General features: G+C 38.0%; 1 protein-coding gene across 1 annotated transcript; it reads left to right on the top strand.

Moving 5' to 3' along the window:
- The first annotated feature begins 11,596 nt into the window (after positions 1-11,596).
- On the top strand, positions 11,597-23,988 carry atp5if1a (ATP synthase inhibitory factor subunit 1a). The gene is made up of 3 exons (XM_061983411.2): positions 11,597-11,781; positions 23,522-23,634; positions 23,727-23,988. Exons 1-3 carry the CDS (start codon positions 11,710-11,712, stop codon positions 23,866-23,868), a joined length of 327 nt encoding a protein of 108 aa, XP_061839395.1. The 5' UTR covers positions 11,597-11,709; the 3' UTR covers positions 23,869-23,988.
- The last annotated feature ends 729 nt before the right edge of the window (positions 23,989-24,717 follow it).

Below are 24,717 nucleotides of genomic sequence, written 5' to 3' on the forward strand. Positions count from 1 at the left end.
ACATCAGTGCGCATACGTGTGTGTGTTGCGCTGAGCGCAACTCCGGCGCGTCAGTCCGGCTGCAGCAAGCAGCTGCAATCAATCGCCAGCAATCAGCGCACCTGTCACTGATCAGAGGACCTGCATTCATAAGCCTGCACAACCTGCTATCCCGCGCCAGAACATAGCTACCTGTCGTGTTCATTTTGTCTCGTGTCCTCCTTGTCGTTCCAGCAGCGTACCTCCGTTCCCGCGTCACAAGCCGTGTGTCTCGTCGTCCCGCGTTCCCTCTGCTCCCCTGGCTGCATTTTGGATCTCGACCTCCCGCCTGGACACGGACTTTTGACGCCTCTCTCCTCCCCTCGATCTCACGTCTGTCTCACGGATCTCCGAGCTTGTTTTGCCCCACCCTTGGATTACCACACCTCGCTCAACACTTCCGGGTAACACTCTCCACACATAGTCGCACACCATACACTCTTGGATTTAGTCACACTCCATTCTCTTGTTTATTAATAATATTATTTTCATATTTATATATTGTTTATACATATAAATAAATAGAGCTAGACGACATCCCTCCTGTCTGTGCCGTCTCCTTTCCCCTGTACACATAACACAAAGCCCGGATTAAATTGATTTCAAATCATTTCAGTGAGCGGTGTTGATTTGAGATATGCGAGTGTTTTGAGTTACGAGCTCGATCGTAGAACCAACTGAGCTCGTATGTTGAGGTACCCCTGTATATGAAGGAAAAGTCATGAGCACTGTCCAATTACCTATGGACCTAACTACAGAATAACAATGGTGAAAGCTACTCCTGCACTTCACTCAATTTTGTGCTACAGTCAGTGAAATTGTCTAATGCTGCATTCCATTTGTACTGGAAAGTGGGAATTTTAAATTGCAATCAATCAAAGTTTAGGGGTTTTGGGGACGTCTCTGCGCTGCTGACCCGTCTACGCTCGGGATGGTCTCCTGCTGGCCCCACTATGGACTGGACTCTCACTATTATGTTAGATCCCACATCCCACATCTGCGGTCCCCTCCAAGGTTTCTCCTTGTTATCCCATTGGGTTCAGTTTTTTCTTGCCCTGATGTGGGATCTGAGCCGAGAATGTCGTTGTGGCTTGTGCAGCCCTTTGAGACACTCGTGATTTAGGGCTATATAAGTAAACATTGATTGATTGATTGATTTATGACTTATATAGCCCTTAATCACAAATTTCTCAAAGGGCTGCACAAGCCACAACGACATCAGGGCAGGAAAAAACTCAACCCAATGGGAACAACGAGGAACCTTGAGAGGGACCACAGATGTGGGCATCCCCCCCGGGTTACCGGTGCAATGGATGCTTAGTGGATACGGTTAATAATGTGAGAGTCCAGTCCATAGTGGGGCCAGCAGGGGATCCTCTTGCATGTAGACACATAGGGGCGCAGAGACGTCACCGACTGATGCATAAGGAGTGGTCACCCCGGGTCCCGACTTCATGTGCAAGTCCAGTCCATTTGAATCGTTATCATATCAGGTTTGAGACAGGCGTGATGCTGGTATGGCCACAGTGTGCACGTCTGATGTTGCTCCAGTGAATGCTCAGGGAATTTTGGCGTTTGCTCCCACACATGAAAAATCAGAGGGAACATTGCTAACAAGCATGATGTGCTGCATGTATCATGATCAATATTATAGTGACTCACTTGATGGACAGTCGCCCTCTTGGTCAAGCTGGCCAGGGAAGTTTTCTCCTGTTGATTTATGTCTACTATCTCCCAGTTCCACATTTGCAGCGTCAAGTCACACTGGTCCTGACTCTCTTGGCTTCCGTCTGCACTAACGTTTCACCCTCTCTTTGTGCTTGCTTCCATAACCAGCGGTTCATCCTCTGTATATTCCGGTTCAAAAAAGATAAGGTTGTGAATCCTCATTTGTCCAAAAATAGCCATCTTTGTTGTCTGTTGTTGTATGCCAAGATTAGAACTGTTTCCTGAAGTAGGAACACACATTTGTTGCAGTAAGTGCGTTGCTGTGGGAAAGGAAAAATGCGCTGAGGAAATAACTTATGTTGACCAAAATAAAGTAAATATTGAACATGTTAAGTATTATTATGAACGTGTCTGTTACTACATTATATATATACTTGTAGAGTGTAAATACAATGTTGATGGAGGGTTTTGAAGTTGTTTTAAAGGGCAACAATGGTGACTCCAATTAGCCGCATCTTGCGAGCATTTTTTAATCATCTTTAGAATGGAAAAAACTAATGAAAAAAACATGTGTTCTTGTCTCTCATAATGATTGTGAACATTTTTTTTTTTTAAGTGCAGTTCCCCAGCACGTTTCGGATCGAATGATGTTTAAAATAAACGTGGACCTCATTGCGTTACGTTGTTGTCTGGAGTCGTAGCCGGTCTGTGCACGACCAAAGATTGAGAGAGGATTCTTTTTGTCACTTAAAAAAAAGACTTAAAAAAGGACATGGTAGACAATGGTAGTTACGGGCATGGCTGTGTTATGTTAAATTAAAGTACCCATGATTGTCACACACACACTAGGTGTGGCGAAATTATTCTCTGCATTTGACCCATCACCCTTGATCACCCCCTGGGAGGTGATGAGGGGAGCAGTGACCAGCAGCGGTGGACGCGCCCGGGAATCATTTTTGGTGATTTAACCCCCAATTCCAACCCTTGATGTAGAAATGGTGGCCGATGAAGTGCCAGCGGGTTGCATCTTTTAATGTAATTTATGTCCATTGTGTTATTTGATGTTTCCCTCTTGTTTTCATGTTTTTACTTCAATTTATCCATCCATGCATTTTCTACCACTTGTCCCTTATGGCAGTGGTCCCCAACCACCGGTCCGTGGATCGATTGGTACCGGGCCGCACAAGAAATAAAAAATAAAAAAAATAAAAAAATATATATACTGTTTGTATTTTTTTTTTTTTTATTAAATCAACATAAAAAACACAAGATACACTTACAATTAGTGCACCAACCCAAAAAACCTCCCTCCCCTATTTACACTCATTCACACTCATTCGCACAAAAGGGTTGTTTCTTTCTGTTATTAATATTTCTGGTTCCTACATTATATATTAATATAGATCAATACAGTCTGCAGGGATACAGTCCGTAAGCACACGATTGTATTTTTTTATGACCAAAAATGTGTCCGTGGGACAAATTTTCGAGCGTTGACCGGTCCGCAGTTTAAAAAAAGGTTGGGGACCACTGCCTTATGGGGTAGCGGGGGTGCTGGAGCCTATCCCAGCTGCACACGGGCAGAAGGCGGGGTACACCCTGGACATGTCGCCTTCTCATCGCAGGGCCAACACCGATAAACAGAATACACTCACCCACACATCCATACACCAGGGCCAATTTAGTGTTGTCAATCAAACATTTTCCATCCAAAAAGCCTTTCCTAAAATGTAGGAATGCTTTTAAATGATGTTCTGTTCGATTATTTGCGGTACACCGGTTTGAAAAGGTTGATTTTGTGCATTATGCTTGATATACAAACCTATCTGAGCCACGTGATTGTAATGTGAATTCATTAACAATACATTCAAGGTCAATAACAAATATTGTGTTTAAATAGAATGTTAGGGCAAGCAAGACATTATTAAAAATGGATTAATTCATGAGGGGAAATTGTACCAGAGCTCCAATTGTCTGCATGACCTTGCTCAGGTTAGTGCTGTTGCCAGGATACTATTTCCTATGGCAACACTTGAGCTGCTTTGAAAGGATGCAGGTAACTGACTGCTCTGTGGGTCTTGTGGAACGGAAGTCTGTCTGCGAATGACCATGGAATTATTTCATAAACCAAATAGACATTGGAGTTAGGTTTCTATATGCGTGAGTGTACAAGAAATGTACATTTAGTCCCTATGACATTCTTTAGAATACCATTGTTAGAGGTATATCATTTTTACAATGGCTGATTAAGGCATCAAACATCATACATTTGAACAGTTGGTGGCATTATAACAGTTACAGTAAATTATGAGTTGACTAATTAAAATGAAATACAACTTTATAAATACAAGGGATTCAGTTGTGATGACTCAGCCCAAATGTTCTATGTGGAATTTATTTAATCATCTTGAAGCTGAAAGTATGAATCCTAAAAAATCAGTATAGAACCGTGTGAATCAGAGGTGTCCAAAGTGCGGCCCGGGGGCTATTTGCGGCTCGCAGCTAATTTTTTTTAACGGGCCTCTGCACGTTCTAAAAACACTATTAAAAAAACATGAAAAAGTGGAATACAAAAGTAAACAGGTAAAATATAATGCGATTAAGTTTTAATTTTGACTCTAATAAGACAAAGCTACCATACAGGCTCCAGTTAATTCACATCAAATATTCCACTTTGAAATATGTTTTGAGGGAAAACATAGTTTGTTTGCTATAAAAAAAACAACTTGTTCTTTGACCAAGAGAGCATTAGACAGAAAGATTAAAAGATATGTTTATTTAAAAAAAACCTATATAGTTATACTAGTACATATACATACATACACTCATGCACATAATCACGTTTCATCAAACATATATTAACGTTGTTGCCCTAGGGTAAGCTGGGTAACACATGGCACACTGACAAAGCTTAACCTATTGTTACTATAACAATCTACAAGGTTAATATAGGTTGCTTCTCTTTCTACCCCTCCATTTTTCTGCATTCTTTAGTATCTCTAGTTATCATTACGTATATGTATTGTTGCATTTGAACAACTGTATTGTTGATAATAAAGGTAAATTATTGGTATTGTTCATTATCAATAGCGCTATTTCTATTGGTATCTGTATCGCTCCATTTGTAGTGTAATAATGCTCATTGTCATTTCTGTATTATTCTTTATGTTCGCTAACTGCTTATTTGCTATCACTTTTACCATCATATTTGTACATGTCCTATTTGCTGATGTTGCTCTATTGTTGTTGTTGTTGTTGTTGTTGTTATTGTTGTGTTTGCTGTTGTTGTTTTTGTCTCTCTGTCTAATCCCCCTCTTGTCCCCACAATTTCCCCATCTGTCTTCCTTTTTTTATCTTTCTATACCCTCCTGCTCCGGCCCGGCTGCACCAAACGATATTATAAATACATTTAATAAAGTCAAATACAAATAAGGCAACAAGAGAAGTATCCTGTACTTCTCTTTTGTAAAGTAAATCTGAACAGCCGACATGGGCATCTACATCAACTATATGATTTGCCTGAGGAGCTGGACAGGACAAAAAAAAAAAAAAAACTATATAGATCTGAATTTAATCTGGAGACTTAACTGGTGAAAGTATAAAAATAAAAAAAAATAAAAAAAATATATGACTAACCATGTAATGAGTGTTTTATGAGAAATGTATTGGGGTGGGTGGTTTAAACTGTCATTGCTCATAAAATAATGATGAACTAAAATCAACGTTGTGAAATATTGACCTATTTGAGGCTCCACTTACTTCACACCAAACATTTCACTTTGAAAATCTTTCTGAGGAGAATATTGCATATTTTGCGTTTTTTTCCAACAAAACATTTGACAAAAAGTGCATAAAACATTTAACATTTAATTGTTTAATTACTTTATATCGACAGATAGACCTGAAGTTGATCTAGGGATTTAAGCGTTGAATAAAAAAATAAAAAAATTAACATATTACTTTCTTTTTTTTTTTTTTAATGATGACTGAGACTTTTCGGGTCCCTGGGACCAAACTTGAGTGGAGCCCTAAAGGTTAAAAAAATATATATATATATATATATATATTGTATTCACTGTATGTATATTGTATTGTATCAAAATGGCCTCGCATGCTTTGATTTTTCTGTGTGAAAAAGGTTTGGACACCCCTGGTGAAAATAAGCTTCATCAATGTTTATGATGGAATACTGCCATCATTTGTTGCAACTCTGTTACTACTCTGAACTGAATCATTAAACCTCTGAAAATCCAAAGTAGAAAATCATCCAATATGATCCTTCTTGGAAATGTTTTGGGGCCATTCCACCACAGTGGTGCCATTTTGTTGTTTGCCATTTTACACAGAATTAGCAAAATACATGAAACACAGCCATGACATTTGCGTTAAAGGTGCCATACGGAGTACTTTCATGTCAAGTCATCATTAAATCAATCAATCAATCAATGTTTATTTATATAGCCCTAAATGGCCCTGATATGTCAAAAGGCATTAATTAATAAATCCTGTTCTTTTCGAATACCTTTATAACTGATAATGGTAGTTCGGCCGAGATATGCTCATTTCAATATTAGATTTACAGCCCTGAAATAATGTTATTATTTTCATTTCGATGCCACGCCCTCTACAGTTTGACCAATTAGAAAGTCCGTGAGTGTGTCACATCCATCACCTTCGTCGAGCTACTGCCACTGGTAAAGTTACTAAACATGTCAGTAAAAGACCTTGTTACGATTCTCAAAATATTCATGATAAAGCCAGGAACAAAACAATGTATCGGGGATGCCTTTGAAAGATTGAGACGATTGAAGGCGGAGAAAATGTTTTCATTTGACGCCAAACTTGATAATTTCCTCCTTGATAGGTAAGTAAGGCATTTACGTTTTCTTATTACTTGTAATAAATGGAAATAGACATTTTGTATGTAAATTTTATTGTCCAATAAAGTATATGATCTTGTCTAACAAAGCTAGTATGTTCGTGCAACAAATGCTTAGTGTGATGCTCAGCTCTTAGTGTAATGCTTAGCATGCTAGCCTGGTCAATGACACATCAACATGTAGGCTAACGAGGGAAATAGATGCCCGTTACCCCTGTATGTTGATGTGTCATCCAACTGACAGGGCAAAATATATTTTCGACAAATAAAACCTATGTGGATATGTGCCTATTTTGTTCTCAATATGCTGATACGCTGAGGGAATGCGTTCTTACATTAGTGTCAGAATAATTGTATCTAAGTTATCACAAAACTTTGTGTTTCAATGAGTTCCCGGCGAGCAGACAAAAGCTGTCTTTGATCTTACCAATCAAAAGGCTTGTAAAACTCCACTGTGTAGGATGGGAAACGACATGAAAGTGTCGGTTTCTTTGATGTATTGAAATCCACAGGAAGATTTTATCTTGACCCGAGATCTACAAAACGGAGAGGAAGCAGGACCTGACCCCCCTCCAGGCACCTTTTCTTTGAACTGTTTTGTGACCAAAGGCAGCGGCTGTTTATGACCCCCTTCCTTTAGAAACAGCTGTTGCAATGTAAATCAGGGAAAGTCCAAATAAAAGAGGAAGCGTACAATCTTTCGTCAGAATGTGGTGGGAGACTGTACAAGAGTACAGCCAAGACGTTTCTCCTCAATTGAGCTCAATTTAATTATGTCTCTGTTTGATTCCTTGCTTCTTTGTCTGTTTAATAGATGTCATCAGTGTTTGAACCTGACAATTAGCACGGCTAATTGCGGTTTCTGGTACTTTATGTGCATCAGGCACATATGGGGTGGTATTTGCTCGGCACAATATAATGCATTACATGTAATGATTTTCTACTTTGTGTATTGACATGGTAGTAGGCTTTATGATTTATACGTAACTTGCTTTTTGCGTAACGTGAGTTGGCTCATAAAATTACGCTCTGCACTGGAAAACGGTGATGTGCGTACATGGAAGAGCATGCAGTGCATCAGGTTGGATGCAACATGGAGTTATTCTGAACAAAATGCGGCGGTAATTTTACTGTTGGCCTTGGCTTGCCATCAAAGTAGGCCTATGCAATATATAATATATTATATATTGTTATATATACAAACTGTAATATATTTCAATGGTGGTCCGTGCGGTAAAACTAGACATTTTAATGCCAACAATCTGTCCCGGCTCTCGACAAAAATATTGCAGCGTAACTTTATAAATACATTTGACTAATCGACATCAGTAAAATGTGGCATAATTAATTAGTAAACCATCTTGCAAGAGGCATAAACAATAGAAACCTACAGCATAGGACTCGTCGATTGCCATTAGAAGTTCCTTGGAGTAGGAGTCGGATTCGGCTGCGTATCTGGCAACCTCAGTCATGGAGAGTGGGAGGGCACTACAGAATTGTACCTTAATTGCAGTACCATTTCTGGCCACATTATTACATATGGCACCTTTAATAGCATGTTGATATTATAAGCACGTTACAGTGATGTAACAAAAAATGTATTCTAAAAGTAAACAAATAACCAAAAAACAATGAAATAACATTACTTTTTTTTCCAAATAAACTCAATTAAATTGATCAAATGTAACATATTTTAAGGATTTAAGGGCAGCATACTAAATTTGGATATTTTTTAAATTTAAAAAAAAAAAATGCTAAAAACAGATATCTTTTTGTGTATATATATATATATATATATATATATATATATATATATATATATTTATTTATATATTTATAAACAATTTTAAAGACAGTGCTTTGTGTCAGCTCTGTGTAATAGATGACTAATTATATTGTTGTTAATTATTAGTTAGAACATTTCAACTTTTTCTCATTACATTCCGATTTTGTTGCTTTTTTTCTTACATTTTTACTGTTATTTTTTCCTCCCGTAAGAACACAATAATAACAATATTACAATTGTGTAACTGCATAACTTAGTGTGTCAACAATTCAGCCTGTTCAAAAATATTTATGTTCAGTTACACCTTTAACAGTGTTTATTGTTGTTGCTGTAATTTTTCAAATTAATTAATTCATAAATTAGTCTTATTTGTAATTATTAATTAACTAATTAACTAAACTTTAGGTTTACTTTTAGTTTATTTTACTATTTTTCTAACCCTTTTAATGATTTTGTTGAGGGGTGTCTAAACTTGTTTCATTAAAGGCTGCATAAAATGTCAAAGGAAATAGGGGCCTTTTTTTTTTTATTAAAAAAAAATATGCTAAAAACAGTTATATGTATTTAAAGACAAACATTTTGTAAGCTTTGTGTTATAGGTGACCAAGTGTATTAATAATCATCAATAGATTGGAAAAATGTCAGCTTTTTTCTCATTACATTCCGATTTTTTTGTTTCTTTTTCTTACAATTTTGCTGTTGATTTTGTCCCCAACAATATGCCACTGGGCCCCACTTTGGACACCCCTGATTTAAGCAGTAACAGGCAACAAATTATTACCTTGAGGGTAGTTTGAATTAATCAATTGTTTGATTAAATATGCAATATGTGCAGCCTGTGCAGGACACTATCCTTAATAAAAACATTTATTTTACAATCAATGTTTACTGTGCATTTATATATTTTATTTTATGGGAATGCAAATGTCATCGATGATATACAAAAATAAAAGGCAATTATAATTTGGTGTTATTAAACATTCATTAATTTATTTTTATTGTATTTATTTTTTTATATAAATCTTTGTTTATAATCATCATCATTTACAAATAAACATATGAACAACAACAGTACAAAACAGCGCCAGGGGGTTGTAAACTCAATAAAACAACTGCAGTACAATGCAAAATATATATATATGTAGCAATGTGTAAAGTTCTGTAAATAGTCCAAATTTGGAGCACAGCATCACAGTTTTCACAGCTTTTTGGTTGTTAGAGGTACAAAAGCGTTTTAAAGTAAAGTTACAATTCTTTTTTAAAGGCACAAAAGACAGGTCGGGTATTGACATTAAACATTAATTTCACAAGAATTATGATCATATCCTTGGATTGCTGCATGTTAAAGTTAAAGTTAAAGTACCACTGATAGTCACACACACACACACTAGGTGTGGTGAAATTACCATCTGCATTTGACCCACCTCCTTGTTCCACCCCCTGGGAGGTGAGGGGAGCAGTGAGCAGCAATATCAGAATCAGAATCAGTATCAGAAATACTTTAATAATCCCCGAGGGGAAATTAACATTTTCAGCACAATCCCATTCAAGAGCAGACAAACATTACAGGGAGACAGAACAGGATCGCTGAAGGGTCTGCCAACTTCCGGCGGCCCTTACAAAAATGGTGAGAAACAGGTAAACGCTGGGAGGGAGAGAAAAAAAATTAAATACAAAAAAATTCAGTTTATGCCTGGGCCCCTGGAGAGGGGGTCCAGACTGAGGCCAAGGGAGAAAAAAATTTTAAAAATTTAAAATAACAAAAACATTTAAAAAAAAAACCTCTTAGCCATAGCACACAAAAACATGTGTGTAAGAGGGAAACTCGTATGTACTATACTATATATATATATATATATATATATATATATATATATATATATATATATATAATATGTACTGTACTGTGCAATCTACTAATAAAAGTCTCAATCAATCAATCAAAAAGCGGTTAAAACCACCGTTTAGCAGCTTTAAGAACACAAATAATCAAGTTGTTTGCAAATAAAAAAAATACATGTAATTTATTTAAATTATTTTTTTATTTTAATCAACATTTTTATTTATTTATCAATTTATTTATTTATTTTAATTTTTTCAAGCATCAATTTACTTAATTTTGAACGCCACTTGCGTACAATAGTTATCCAATCAATAATCAATTGTTTATTGATTGGGAGCCACCATTGTTGCATTCAAAGCCCACAATAAATAGACCACTTCGATACATTTGCAAACACATCCCGATAATTGTTACTAGGGGTGTGGGAAAAAATTGATTCGAATTCGAATCACGATTCTCATACTGTGCGATTCAGAATCGATTCTCATTTTTTTTAAATCGATTTTTTAAAATGTATTTATTAATTTTTAATTATTTTTTAATTTAGCTTTTTTTATTAATCAATCCAACAAAATCCAATTCCAAAACCAAACCCGACCCAGCAACACTCAGAACTGCAATAAACAGAGCAATTGAGGAGACACAAACACGACACAAAACAAAACAAAAGTAGTGAAACAAAAATAAATATTATCAACAACGGTATCAATATTAGTTACAATTTCAACATAGCAGTGATTAAAAATCCCTCATTGACATGATCTTTAGACATTTATAAAAAAATGAATAAAAAAGAACAATAGTGTCACAGTGGCTTACACTTGCATCGCATCTCATAAGCTTGACAACACACTGTGTCCAATATTTTCACAAAAATAAAATAAGTCATATTTTTGGTTCATTTAATAGTTAAAACAAATTTACATTATTGCAATCAGTTGATAAAACATTGTCCTTTACAATTATAAAAGCGTTTTACAAAAATCTACTACTCTGCTTGCATGTCAGCAGACTGGGGTAGATCCTGCTGAAATCCTATGTATTGAATGAATAGAGAATCGTTTTGAATCGGGAAAAAAAATCGTTTTTGAATCGAGAATCGTGTTGAATTGGGGGAAAAAATCGATTTTGAATCGAATCGTGGGACACCCAAAGATTCACAGCCCTAATTGTTACTGTGCAAAGTTTCAGCCGCGTGAGGGCACTGTGAGACCAAAGCAGCTTTTTTTCCCCCTACAGTTTATTTAAATGTTACCACGTTAAATGCCTTTATAACGCATACTATACCTGGTCTGTGGCAATGTTGTACTGTAGCTGCAGATTCTAAGCCATCTCGCATAGTGTGAGTACAGTCATTTTTAAAGAAAACACTCTCCATCAAGATACGATAATGTGTCATTCCCCATCTGGCAACGTCGCGTCCATACACATTTCCGCATTTTTGGCAGAGAGGAGGGTTAAAGGGGTACTTTAACTCGCGCTGGCGTGGCAACAACAGCCGATATCTGTAGGATTATGTCTCGGCTTCTTTTGAGAACCAATCTGAGAGGATGTATCGCCTCTCAGATTAGAACGGCATCTGAACAGGTAAACGCTGACGTAATGACACCTCTCATGTTGACATTATCGTGCTGATGTTTACGCCAACCTTACGACTTCGTCTCAAAGTTGGAGTGAGTGACCTCGTTTTCGTTCTAGAAGGTTTGGACTTCGCGCCCCTTCAGCTCTTTTTAGTCTTGCGGATTCTGTCAGTCTTGTTCTGGCAACATGCCGACAAATACTACACGATTCAGAATGATTCACACGTTTTGTAAACATTGAGTGACGTGGGCACGGGAACGCAAGCAGCTCTCAATGGGGATTTTCTGCAAGGAAATGACAAGAACGCTTCACTAAAGGTATCTTCTAAAGGTGTGGCAGTTTGTTTACTTCAAGCAGGTTTGTACAAACGGTTTTCCCCGAGGGCTGCAGACTGTATAATTGAAGAATGGGGAGGCCATTGTGAGATATTTGGTGCAAATATCTATCTGAACAGTGTTTACAATAGGACTGAAATTTATCTGTGGCGTGGGGTGTGACGGCGCCATCATCTAATTTGCATAATTTAAACATGAGGTTGTGTTTAATTTTGTGGGAAAGACAAAAAGTGAGCAAAAAATAACATCAAAACTATTGTTTTTAGAAATACAAATCAACTCGCTTCTGTTTGTGTTTTTTAATATCACTACTATTTTATGTATCTACTAGGGTTGTCTTGATACAACTTTTTCACTTCCGATACGGTACTGATTTTGCATTCTTGACTAATGGTCAATACTAGAGATGTCCGATTATGTCTTTTTTGCCGATATTCCGATATTGTCCAACTGTTAATTACCGATTCCAATATCAACCAAGACCGATATAAACAGTCGCGGAATTAACACATTATTATGCCTAATTTTGTTGTGATGCCCTGCTGGATGCATTAAACAATGTAACAAGGTTTTCCAAAATAAATCAACTCAAGTTATGGGAAAAAAATGCCAACATGGCACTGCCATATTTATTATTGAAGTCACAAAGTTCTTTTTTTTTTTTTAACATGCCTCAAAACAGAAGTTTGGAATTTGGGACATGCTCTCCCTGAGAGAGCCTGAGGAGGTTGAGGTGGGCGGGGTTAGGGGGGGCGGGGTTTCTGGGGTAGGGGGTTGCGGGTTGCAGGGGTGTATATTGTAGCGTCCCGGAAGAGTTAGTGCTGCAAGGGGTTCTGGGTATTTGTTCTGTTGTGTTTATGTTGTGTTACGATGTGGATGTTCTCCCGAAATGTGTTTGTCATTCTTGTTTGGTGTGGGTTCACAGTGTGGCGCATATTTGTAACAGTGTTAAAGTTGTTTATACGGCCATCCTCAGTGTGGCCTGTATGGCTATTGACCAAGTATGCATTTGCATTCCCTTGTGTGTGTGAAAAGCCGTAGATATTATGTGATTGGGCCGGCACGCAAAGGCAGTGCCTTCAAGGTTTATTGGCGCTCTGTACTTCCCCCTACGTACGTGTAAACAGCGGCGTTTTAAAAAGTCATACATTTTACTTTTTGAAACCGATACTGATCATTTCTGATATTACATTTTCAAGCTTTTATCGGCCGATAATATCGGCAGTCCGATAATATCGACATCTCTAGTGAATACCAATATAAATCTGATCCAATATCAGCCTGAATATTACATACCGTATTTTCCGGACTATAAGACGCACTTAAAATCGTTTTTTTTTCCTCAAAACTCGATAGTGCGCCTTATAACCCGGTGCGACTATTGTAAGGAATAAGTTTGGTTGAGCTTAACCACCTCAAAGCTATTTTATTTGGTACATGGTGTAATGATAAGTGTTAGTGATAAGTGTGACCAGTAGATGGCAGTCAAACATAAGAGATAAGTGTAGCCTGCACTATGATGGGTTTCAAGTAAACGATGCCAACATTTTAAATGTTCCATTGAAAATATAGAACATTACACACGGCGCTCAAAAATCTATCAAAATGTTTTAGTACGCCTTTGGTAAGCTATGAAGCCGCACCGCTTGAAGGATTGTCGGCGCATTAAACATACGAGAATTATTATGGTGTGTGTATAAGGTAAGACATATTATCTGGCGTTTTGTTTCGCATTATTATGCAAAAGCAACTTTTCTTACCTGCTGATCTGTATTTGGGATCTGCGTAAATCCTGAAAAAATGTGCATTGTCGTTTTTAAGCTTCTTCTTTTTCTCTATCTTCTTGTTATGGGACATTCATCCACCGCTGTTGCCATTTCTAATATAAAGTAGTGTAAAGTTCTTACTTATATCTGTCAGTAAACTCGCCGTGAAAGCGCTAAAACATACCGGCGTAGTGAGTTTACATTATTCACCCAAGGAACTTTAATTATTAGAGTTCCGATCGGACGGTTTTTCACGGGACACATTTCCGGTGTTGTTGTTTCCGGATGAGGAGATGCTGCTCCGTTATTGATTTAAGTCAAGTCTGAATGTCATTAAAACAGTTAGCTCCATCTTTTGACACTTTTTCCACTCCTGTCCTTGCACGCTACACCGCTACAACAAAGATGGCGGGGAGAAGACGCTGCGGAAGGTGAGCCACGTAAATAAGACCGCCCACAATATCTGGAAGCGACTGTCAGAAAGCGGCTTGAAGATGATCTGTAAAACATAATCTATGCAACATTTTGACCAAAGAACCAGCATTACATGTTATGTAGACCACAAGGAAGTTTTTTCAATTTAGAAAACAATTTGAATAATATGACTCCTTTTAATGCGCCTTATAATCCGGTGCGCCTAATATATGAAAAAAGATCAAAAATAGACCATTCATCGGCAGTGCGCCTTTTAACAACTTCAATAAAACTACATCAGCAGATACAATATATACTCATAGGATACCAGTATTTAGTATTTAAAAAAATAGTGAAGTACATAGTGGTAAATGGGTTATACTTATTATATATGTATAGCGCTTTTCTACCTTCAAGGTACTCAAAGCGCTTTGACACTATTTCCACATTGCTGCCATGCAAGGCGCTGACCAGCAGCCATCAGGAGCAAGGGGTGAAGTGTCTTGCCCAAGGACACAACGGACGTGACTAGGATGGTAGAAGGTGGGGATTGAACCCGAGTAACCAACAACCCTCCGATTGCTGGCACGGCCACTCTACCAACTTCGCCACGCCGTCCCTTCAAACCACTGTTCAAGCACGGCCCTTTTGCTTTGCATATGAAAAGTTCTCTTTTTGCTGTAGCCCGATTTTTTATTTTTCATTTTGATTAATTTAAGAATAAAAAGTATTCTGATTGTAAATAATAATTCCAAAATATGTTTTGATGTGTGAATTTTTTTTCCGGTCTGCTCGACTGCGACGTACTTGCGGCCACGCTACTGGTACGGCGTTTCAAAAATATTATGTTACAAAAACCATGTTAAAGCCGTATCCAGGTGTTTACTGAAGTATACAATTGATGTTTAAATAACTTTTGCTGCAAATGAATATTGGCTCCAAATATCGGTTATCGACCCCCTTGATTACTAATAATTGGTATTGGCCCTGAAAAAAAAAACATATTGTTCGATCTCTACTTTTTACTTATTTTGTAGAGTGGAATATTAGATCAAGTTTGATCAATCAAGTGATATATTCTTGTGATCATAAATGGGTTCTGCATGCTGGATCTTGGCGCTGCTGGATAGAAGTGCTTGACGAACTGTATACTATTCAGTTGTTACATCTTGTTTTCTTACATTTCTGGGTCCCATTTGCCAGTATGCATTTATTACAGTTTGTCCTAGGTGGAGAGCGGCAGTGAGAAATAGTTTAATGCCCTTAAACGTGCCAGTTTCGTATATTGTTCAATGAATCAAAACTTTATTTATATAGCTCTCTACATACACAGGCAAGTTGCAACATAAATTGCTTTACAGTACTTTTAAAAGATCTATAAAGTGTCTGCCAGGAAGTATTCTGATTAATACACATCAGCTGTTTAATTGTAATGTGCATCTTAGCCGTACGTTTAATTTTGAGATGTTTTAATTGCCCTGTAATATAACTAATGCTATGCAGTAGCATGTATGTGACATATCCAATGTGAGTTAGCATCGAGCTAGTGTATTTGTTTTAATGCATTTCTTCTATGTTGGAATATATCACAGAAGTTATTTTGCATCGTATGTAAGTAATATTGACATACTTTATTTTTGTATGTTCAGTTTTACATTTTTGAAGTAAATACTCTTAAAGGGAAACTACACTTTTTTTTTTAAATGTTCTTATCATTCACATTCCTATGTAAGACAAGAACATATATGTCTTTCTTTTTTTATGCATTTTAATTTGTAACATATGGCAAGTACAAGGTGGCTAACAATGAAGCTCATGGGAGTCATCTATTGAGCCCATAAAGCCCTCTAAAAAAACTTCCAAAAACCACAGACAATTTACATGTCCTGACCTGAATATCAACCAATTATTAACAACATTGGTATGATAAGTTGACATTCAACTTAGACACAGGTTGTTGTTTTTTTTTACCTGTGTGGGCATTATCATTAATTATTCATCTAAACTGGAATATATAAACACCCCATCCGTCTGCATCCAAGTGAGAGCAGACATTGTACAGCATGTGATTGTTTTGCTATTTTAGTAGTTTGTATTTCTTGTTTAGCACTTAGTGCTACTTATTGGATCTGCTTATCACTCAGCTTCTAAAACTTGTAGCTCATCTTCCGTATATCCAGGCTCAGAAATACAAACCCCGTTTCCATATGAGTTGGGAAATTGTGTTAGATGTAAATATAAACGGAATACAATGATTTGCAAATCCTTTTCAACCCATATTCAATTGAATGCACTACAAAGACAACATATTTGATGTTCAAACTCATAAACTTTTTTTTTTTTTTTGCAAATAATAATTAACTTAGAATTTCATGGCTGCAACACATGCTAAAGTAATTGGGAAAGGGCATGTTCACCACTGTATTACATAACTTTTTCTTTTAACAACACTCAATAAACGATTGGGAACTGAGGAAACTAATTGTTGAAGCTTTGAAAGTGGAATTCTTTCCCATTCTTGTTTTATGTAGAGCTTCAGTCATTCAACAGTCTCCGCTGTCATATTTTACGCTTCATAATGCGCCACACATTTTTGATGGGAGACAGGTCTGGACTGCAGGCAGGCCAGGAAAGTACCCGCACTCTTTTTTTACGAAGCCACGCTGTTGTAACACGTGCTGAATGTGGCTTGGCATTGTCTTGCTGAAATAAGCAGGGGCGTCCATGAAAAAGACGGCGCTTAGATGGCAGCATATGTTGTTCCAAAACCTGTATGTACCTTTCAGCGTTAATGGTGCCTTCACAGATGTGTACGGTAAGTTACCCATGCCTTAGACACTAATGCACCCCCATACCATCACAGATGCTGGCTTTTGAACTTTGCGTCGATAACAGTCTGGATGGTTCGCTTCCCCTTTGGTCCGGATGACACGATGTCGAATATTTCCAAAAACAATTTGAAATGTGGACTCGTCAGACCACAGAACACTTTTCCACTTTGCATGAGTCCATCTTAGATGATCTCAGGCCCAGAGAAGCCGGCGGCGTTTCTGGATGTTGTTGATAAATGGCTTTCGCTTTGCATAGTAGAGCTGTAACTTGCACTTACAGATGTAGCGACGAACTGTATTTAGTGACAGTGGTTTTTTTAAATGTTCCTGAGCCCATGTGGTGATATCCTTTAGAGATTGGTGTCAGTTTTTGATACAGTGCCGTCTGAGGGATCGAAGGTCACGGTCATTCAATGTTGGTTTCCGGCCATGCCGCTTACGTGGAGTGATTTTTCCAGATTCTCTGAACCTTTTGATGATATTATGGACCGTAGATGTTGAAATCCCTAAATTTCTTGCAATTGCACTTTGAGAAACGTTGTTCTTAAACTGTTTGACTATTTGCTCACGCAGTTGTGGACAAAGGGGTGTACCTCGCCCCATCCTTTCTTGTGAAAGACTGAGCATTTTTTGGGAAGCTGTTTTTATACCCAATCATGGCACCCACCTGTTCCCAATTAGCTTGCACAGCTGTGGGATGTTCCAAATAAGTCTTAGACGAGCATTCCTCAACTTTATCAGTATTTATTGCCACTTTCCCAACTTCTTTGTCACGTGTTGCTGGCATCAAATTCTAAAGTTAATGATTATTTTCAAAAAAAATAATGTTTATCAGTTTGAACATCAAATATGTTGTCTTTGTAGCATATTCAACTGAATATGGGTTTAAAATGATTTGCAAATCATTGTATGCCGTTTATATTCACATCTAACACAATTTCCCAACTCATATGGAAACAGGGTTTGTATAAGGTTCCGGGTCATCATTTGTCCCAAAGTAGTCTTTGTTGGCTTTCATAAAGTCTGCCGTGACTAGTTGTTGTTGTTGTTGAAGGAAATAGCGAACATTGTGATGTGTCTGTCACATTCATGTGCCGTCATATGCTTAAAATGACCAAAATACAAAAACACTGCATCATTATGAATGTGCATGTTACTCCGTTACATACAGTGCACTTCCAAAGTATTTACAGCGCTTGACTTATTCCACATTACCACATAATGTTTGTCCTCAAAATTCAACACACCCCATAATGACAATGGGAACAGTTTTTTTTGGGGGGGGGTTAGATTTTTGCAAATGTATTAATTATTATTGGACATTATTTGGAAAGAAACGCACCTGTCTATATATGAGGTCCCAAACTTGACAGTGCATGGCAGAGAACAAACCAAACATGAAGTCGAAGGAATTGTCTGCAGACCTCCGAGACAGGATTGTCTCGAGGCACAAATAAGGGGAAGGGTACATAAAATATCCGCTGCTTTTAAGGTCCCAGTGAGCACAGTGACCTCCATCATCCGCAAATGGAAGAAGCTTGGGACCACCAGGACTCTTCCTAGAGCTGGACGGCTGTGTACTGAGTGATCGGGAGAGAAGGGCCCTAGCGGAGAACCTTGCAGAAGGACAACCATCTCTGTAGCAATCCATTATTTAGGTCTGTACGGTTAATTCTTCATTCTTTCGTAAAAAAGCACATGGCAGCCCATCTGGTGTTTGCCAAAATGCACCTGAAATACTGTCAGAACATGAAAAACAACATTCTGTGGTTTAATGAGACAAAATTGACTATTTGGTGCGAATGACAGGTGTCATGTTTGAAGAAAACCAGCCACTGCTCATCACCAGGCCAATACCACCCCAACAGTGAAGCATGGTGGTGGCGGTATCATGCTATGGGGAGGTTTTTCAGCGGCAGGAACTGGGAGACTAGTCAGGATAGAGGGAAAGATGAATACAGCTATGTACAGAGAAATCCTGCATGAAAACTTGTTCCAAAGCGCTGTTAAACTCAGACTGGGGTGTAAACTGTGTAAAAATCCTTGAGTGGACCAGCTAGAGTCCGATTGAACATCTCTGAAGAGATCTGAAAATGTCTTTGCACCGACGCTTCCCATCCAACCTCTCAGGTGCTGCAAAGAGGTTAGAATGGGCGAAACTGACCAAAGATAGGTGTGCCAAGCTTCTGGCATCGTATTCAAAAAGACTTGAGGCTGTAATTGCTGTAATGTATTGAGCAAAGGCTGTGAATACTTATGTACATGTGGTTTCTTATTTTTATATTTTCAATAAATTTGCAAAAAAATCTCTAAAAAAACCAACAAAAAACCCTATGTTTACAAAACCCAAAACCAGTGAAGTTGGCACGTTGTGTAAATCGTAAATAAAAACAGAATACAATGATTTGCAGATACTTTTAAACTTCTATTCAATTGAATAGACTGCAAAGACAACTTCAAACTAATAAACTTAATTTTTTTTCATTAACTTACCAATTTAATGGTAGCAACACATTGCAAAAAAGTTGGCGCAATGGTATTTTTACCACTGTGTTACATTGCCTCTCCTTTTAACAACACTCAGTAAACGTTTGGGAACTGAGGAGACCAATTTTAGAAGCTTTTCAGGTGGAATTCTTTCCCAATTCTTGCTTGATGTACAGCTTAAGTTGTTCAACAGTCCAGGGTCTCCGTTGTCGTATTTTACGCTTCATAATGCGCCACACATTTTTAACGGGAGACAGGTCTGGACTACAGGCAGGCCAGTCTAGTACTCACACTCTTTTACAACGAAGCCACGCTGTTGTAACACGTACAGAATGTGGCTTAGCATTGTCTTGCTGAAATAAGCAGGGGCGTCCATGAAAAAGACGTTGCTTGGATGGCAACATATGTTGCTCCGAAACCTGTATGTACCTTTCAGCATTAAAGGTGCCTTCACAGATGTGTAATTTACCCATGCCGTGGGCACTAATACACCCCCATACCATCACAGATGCTGGCTTTTGAACTTTGCGCTTATAACAGTCCGGATGATTCTTTTCCTCTTTGGTCCGGAAGACACGACGTCCACAGTTTCCAAAAACAAATTGAAATGTGAACTCGTCAGACCACAGAACACTTTTTGACTTTGCATCAGTCCATCTCAGATCATTTTGAGCCCAGCGAAGCCGGTGGCGTTTCTGGGTGTTGTTGATAAACGGCTTTCACTTTGCATAGTAGAGTTTTAACTTGCACTTACAGATGTAGCGACAAATTGTAGTTACTGACCGTGGTTTTCTGAAGTGTTCCTGAGCCCATGTGGTGATATTCTTTACACACTGATGTCGGTTTTTGATGTAGTACTGCCTGAGGAATCAAAGGTCACGGGCATTTAATGTTGGTTTTCAGTCTTGCCGCTTACTTGCAGTGATTTCTCCAGATTCTCTGAACCATTTGATGATATTACAGACCGTAGATGGTGAAATCCCTAAATTCCTTGCAATAGCTGGTTGAGAAATTATGTTCTTAAACTGTTCGACAATTTGCTCACAAAGTGGTGACCCTCGCCCCATCCTTGTTTGTGATTGACTGAGCATTTCATGGAAGCTGCTTTTATACCCAATCATGGCACCCACCTGTTCCCAATTAGCCTGTTCACCTGTGGGATGTTCCAAATAAGTGTTTGATGCGCATTCCTCAACTTTCTCAGTCTTTTTTGCCACTTGTGCCAAATTTTTGGAAATATTTTGCAGGCATCAAATTCCAAATGAACTAATATTTGCAAAAAATAACAAAGTTTACCAGTTCTAACGTTAAGTATCTTGTCTTTGCAGTCTATTCAATTGAATATAGGTAGAAAAGGATTTGCAAATCATTGTATTCTGTTTTTATTTACCATTTACACAACGTGCCAACTTCCCTGGATTTGGGTTTTGTACACCGATGGGGTATTGTATGTAGAATTTTGAGGACAAAAACTAATTTATTCCATTTTCAAATAAAGCTGTAACATCAAATGTGGAAAAAGTCAAGCGCTCTGAATACTTTCCGGATGCACTATATATACTTACACCCCTAATACTGTATTTACAGTACATCATAAAAGTGAGTACAGTGTTTCTTTGATTATTGCAGTGGTTACATTCCGGATCCGGACCCCTATTTATTTTATGATTTTTATGAATATTACATGCATTTAAAGTCTTTATAAGCCATTTTCACACTCTACAGGTCTTCCACACAATTATAAACACTACCTGTGCTCCCAAATCACTTAACACACTCTAAAACCTACATAATTCTAAAATGAAAATTACTTTGTACTCAAATCTTAATGTACTGAATGGTACCGTATGGTACTTTAAAATCCGGGATGCATGGTGACCGTAGTAAGTGAACTGTGAAGTAAAGCGGGAACACTGTACGCCATTCACATTTATTACAGTGTGTACTGTATAATATAAATGGAACTTATATAGTCGCGATCAAAAGTTTACATACACTTGTAAAGAATATAATGTCATGGCTGTGGTGAGTTTCCAATAATTTCTACAACTGTTGTTTTTTTGTGATAGAGTGATTGGAGCACATACTTATTGGTCACAGAAAACATTCATGAAGTTTGGTTCTTTTAATAATTTATTATGGGTCTACTGAAAATGTGACCAAATTTGCTCGGTCAAAAGTATACATACAGCAATGTTAATATTTTTTTACATGTTCCTTGGCAAGTTTCACTGCAATAAAGCGCTTTTGGTTGCCATCCACAAGCTTCTGGCAAACTTCTGGTTGAAATTTTGACCACTCCTCTTGACAAAATTGGTGCAGTTCAGCTAAATTTGTTGGTTTTCTGACATGGACTTGTTTCTTCAGCATTGTCCACACGTTTGTAACCAAAGTGTCAGGACTTTGGGAGGGCCATTTTAAAACCTTAATTCTAGCCTCATTTAGCCATTCATTTACCACTTTTGACGTGGGCTTGGGGTCATTGTCCTGTTGGAACACCTAACCGTTCCCAAGACCCAACCACTGATGATTTTAGGTTCTCCTAAAGAATTTGGAGGTAATCCTCCCTTTTCATTGTCCCATTTAAAGCACCAGTTCCATTGGCAGCAAAACAGGCCGAGAGCATAATACTACCACCACCATGCTTGACGGTGGGAATGGTGTTCCTGGGAATAAAGGCCTCACCTTTTCTCCTCCAAACATATTGCTGGGTATTGTGGCCAAACAGCTACATTTTTCTTTCATCTGACATCCCATGGCCAAAGATAAGACCTTCTGGAGAAAAGTTCTGTGGTCAGATGAAACAAAAATGTAGCTGTTTGGCCACAATACCCAGCAATATGTTTGGAGGAGAAAAGGTGAGGCCTTTAATCCCAGGAACACCATTCCTACCGTCAAGCATGGTGGTGGTAGTATTATGCTCTGGGCCTGTTTTGCTGCCAATGGAACTGGTGCTTTAAATGGGACAATGAAAAGGGAGGATTACCTCCAAATTCTTCAGGACAACCTAAAATCATCAGCCCGGAGGTTGGGTCTTGGGCGCAGTTGGGTGTTCCAACAGGACAATGACCCCAGACACACGTCAAAAGTGGTAAAGGAATGGCTAAATCAGGCTAGAATTAAGGTTTTAGAATGGCCTTCCCAAAGTCCTGACTTAAACGTGTGGACAATGCTGACAAAACAAGTCCATGTCAGAAAACCAACACACTTAGCTGAACTACACCAATTTTGTCAAGAAGAGTGGTCAAAAATTCAACCAGAAGCTTGTGGATGGCTACCAAAAGCGCCTTATTGCAGGGAAACTTGCCAAAGGACATGTAACCAAATATTAACATTGCTGTATGTATACTTTTGACCTAGCAGATTTGGTCACATTTTCAGTAGACTCATAATAAATTCATAAAAGAACCAAACTTCATGAATGTTTTTTGTGACCAACAAGTATGTGCTCCAATCACTCTATCACAAAAAAATAAGAGTTGTATAAAGTATTGGAAACTCAAGACAGCCATGACATTATGTTCTTTACAAGTGTATGTAAACTTTTGATCACGACTTACTTTATATATACTTACTTTATATATACTTTATATATAGCTTACTTTAGTGTAGTCACTAGTATATGTTTATCGCAGTACAGCATTACTATTAAGTGGCAACAAAAAGTTGATCTGCTGGCTAAACATTGCCACCAGGCCGTATTTTGGACTCCCCTGATTTAAGCATTAAAAAAATTGACATTTTACATCTAGCGTTGTAAAGTATATGTTATATTTTTAGGTTAATGTTGAAATGATTACATATTAAACTCTAAACATGTGTGAAGAGTATGTGTTGAATACCGGTGAATTGTTCCAAAGACATATACCACTGCATTATGACTGATGTTTTGGAATATGGTCTGTTATTCCAGCTTGGTGAACTAGGCAGGGGAGCAGGAAAAGGTGGCGGGGCAGGAGGCGCCGTGAGGGAAGCAGGGGGAGCCTTTGGAAAACGAGGAGTTGCAGAGGAGGAGCGGTACTTCAGGTGACACCCATCACATGGAATAACTTTCTCATGTCTTTTAGTTGTTTTCCATAATCGCAAAATTACCCCAAAAAAATGCTTTCAACTTGCAGGCAAAAGGAGAAGGAGCAGATGGAAGCACTGAGGAAGCACCATACAGAGGAGATTGAGCACCACAAAAAGGAGATTGAGCGCCTACAAAAGGAGATTGACCGTCATAAGGGCAAAATTAGGAAGCTTAAACATGATGACTAAACCACCATATTATTGTACCATAAATGATAATCAGATGCTGACTTATTAGACCAAGTCTGTTATCCCGGACAATTTTGAATGCAACGACCAATAAAGTGCTTAATATTTCACATGCAATAATTGTTACTGTTTGAGTATTTTGTCCTAAAAATGCATTTAATTGTGATATAGGCTCCAGACTGAGCCTAGTCTACAAAATCCACTACACCTCCCTGATACCTAAGTACATGTCAAACTACTTCCATAACGTACAAACCCCGTTTCCATATGAGTTGGGAAATTGTGTTAGATGTAAATATAAACGGAATACAATGATTTGCAAATCCTTTTCAACCCATATTCAATTGAATGCACTACAAAGACAAGATATTTGATGTTCAAACTCATAAACTTTTTTTTTTTTTTTTGCAAATAATAATTAACTTAGAATTCCATGGCTGCAACACGTGCCAAAGTAGTTGGGAAAGGGCATGTTCACCACTGTGTTACATGGCCTTTCCTTTTAACAACACTCAGTAAACGTTTGGGAACTGAGGAGACACATTTTTTAAGCTTCTCAGGTGGAATTATTTCCCATTCTTGCTTGATGTACACCTTAAGTTGTTCAACAGTCCGGGGGTCTCCGTTGTGGTATTTTAGGCTTCATAATGCGCCACACATTTTCAATGGGAGACAGGTCTGGACTACAGGCAGGCCAGTTTAGTACCCGCACTCTTTTACTATGAAGCCACGTTGATGTAACACGTGGCTTGGCATTGTCTTACTGAAATAAGCAGGGGCGTCCATGGTAACGTTGCTTGGATGGCAACATATGTTGCTCCAAAACCTGTATGTACCCTTCAGCATTAA

This window comes from Nerophis lumbriciformis, linkage group LG21 (genome assembly GCF_033978685.3).
Source record: "Nerophis lumbriciformis linkage group LG21, RoL_Nlum_v2.1, whole genome shotgun sequence".
Classification (NCBI taxonomy): Eukaryota; Metazoa; Chordata; class Actinopteri; order Syngnathiformes; family Syngnathidae; genus Nerophis; species Nerophis lumbriciformis.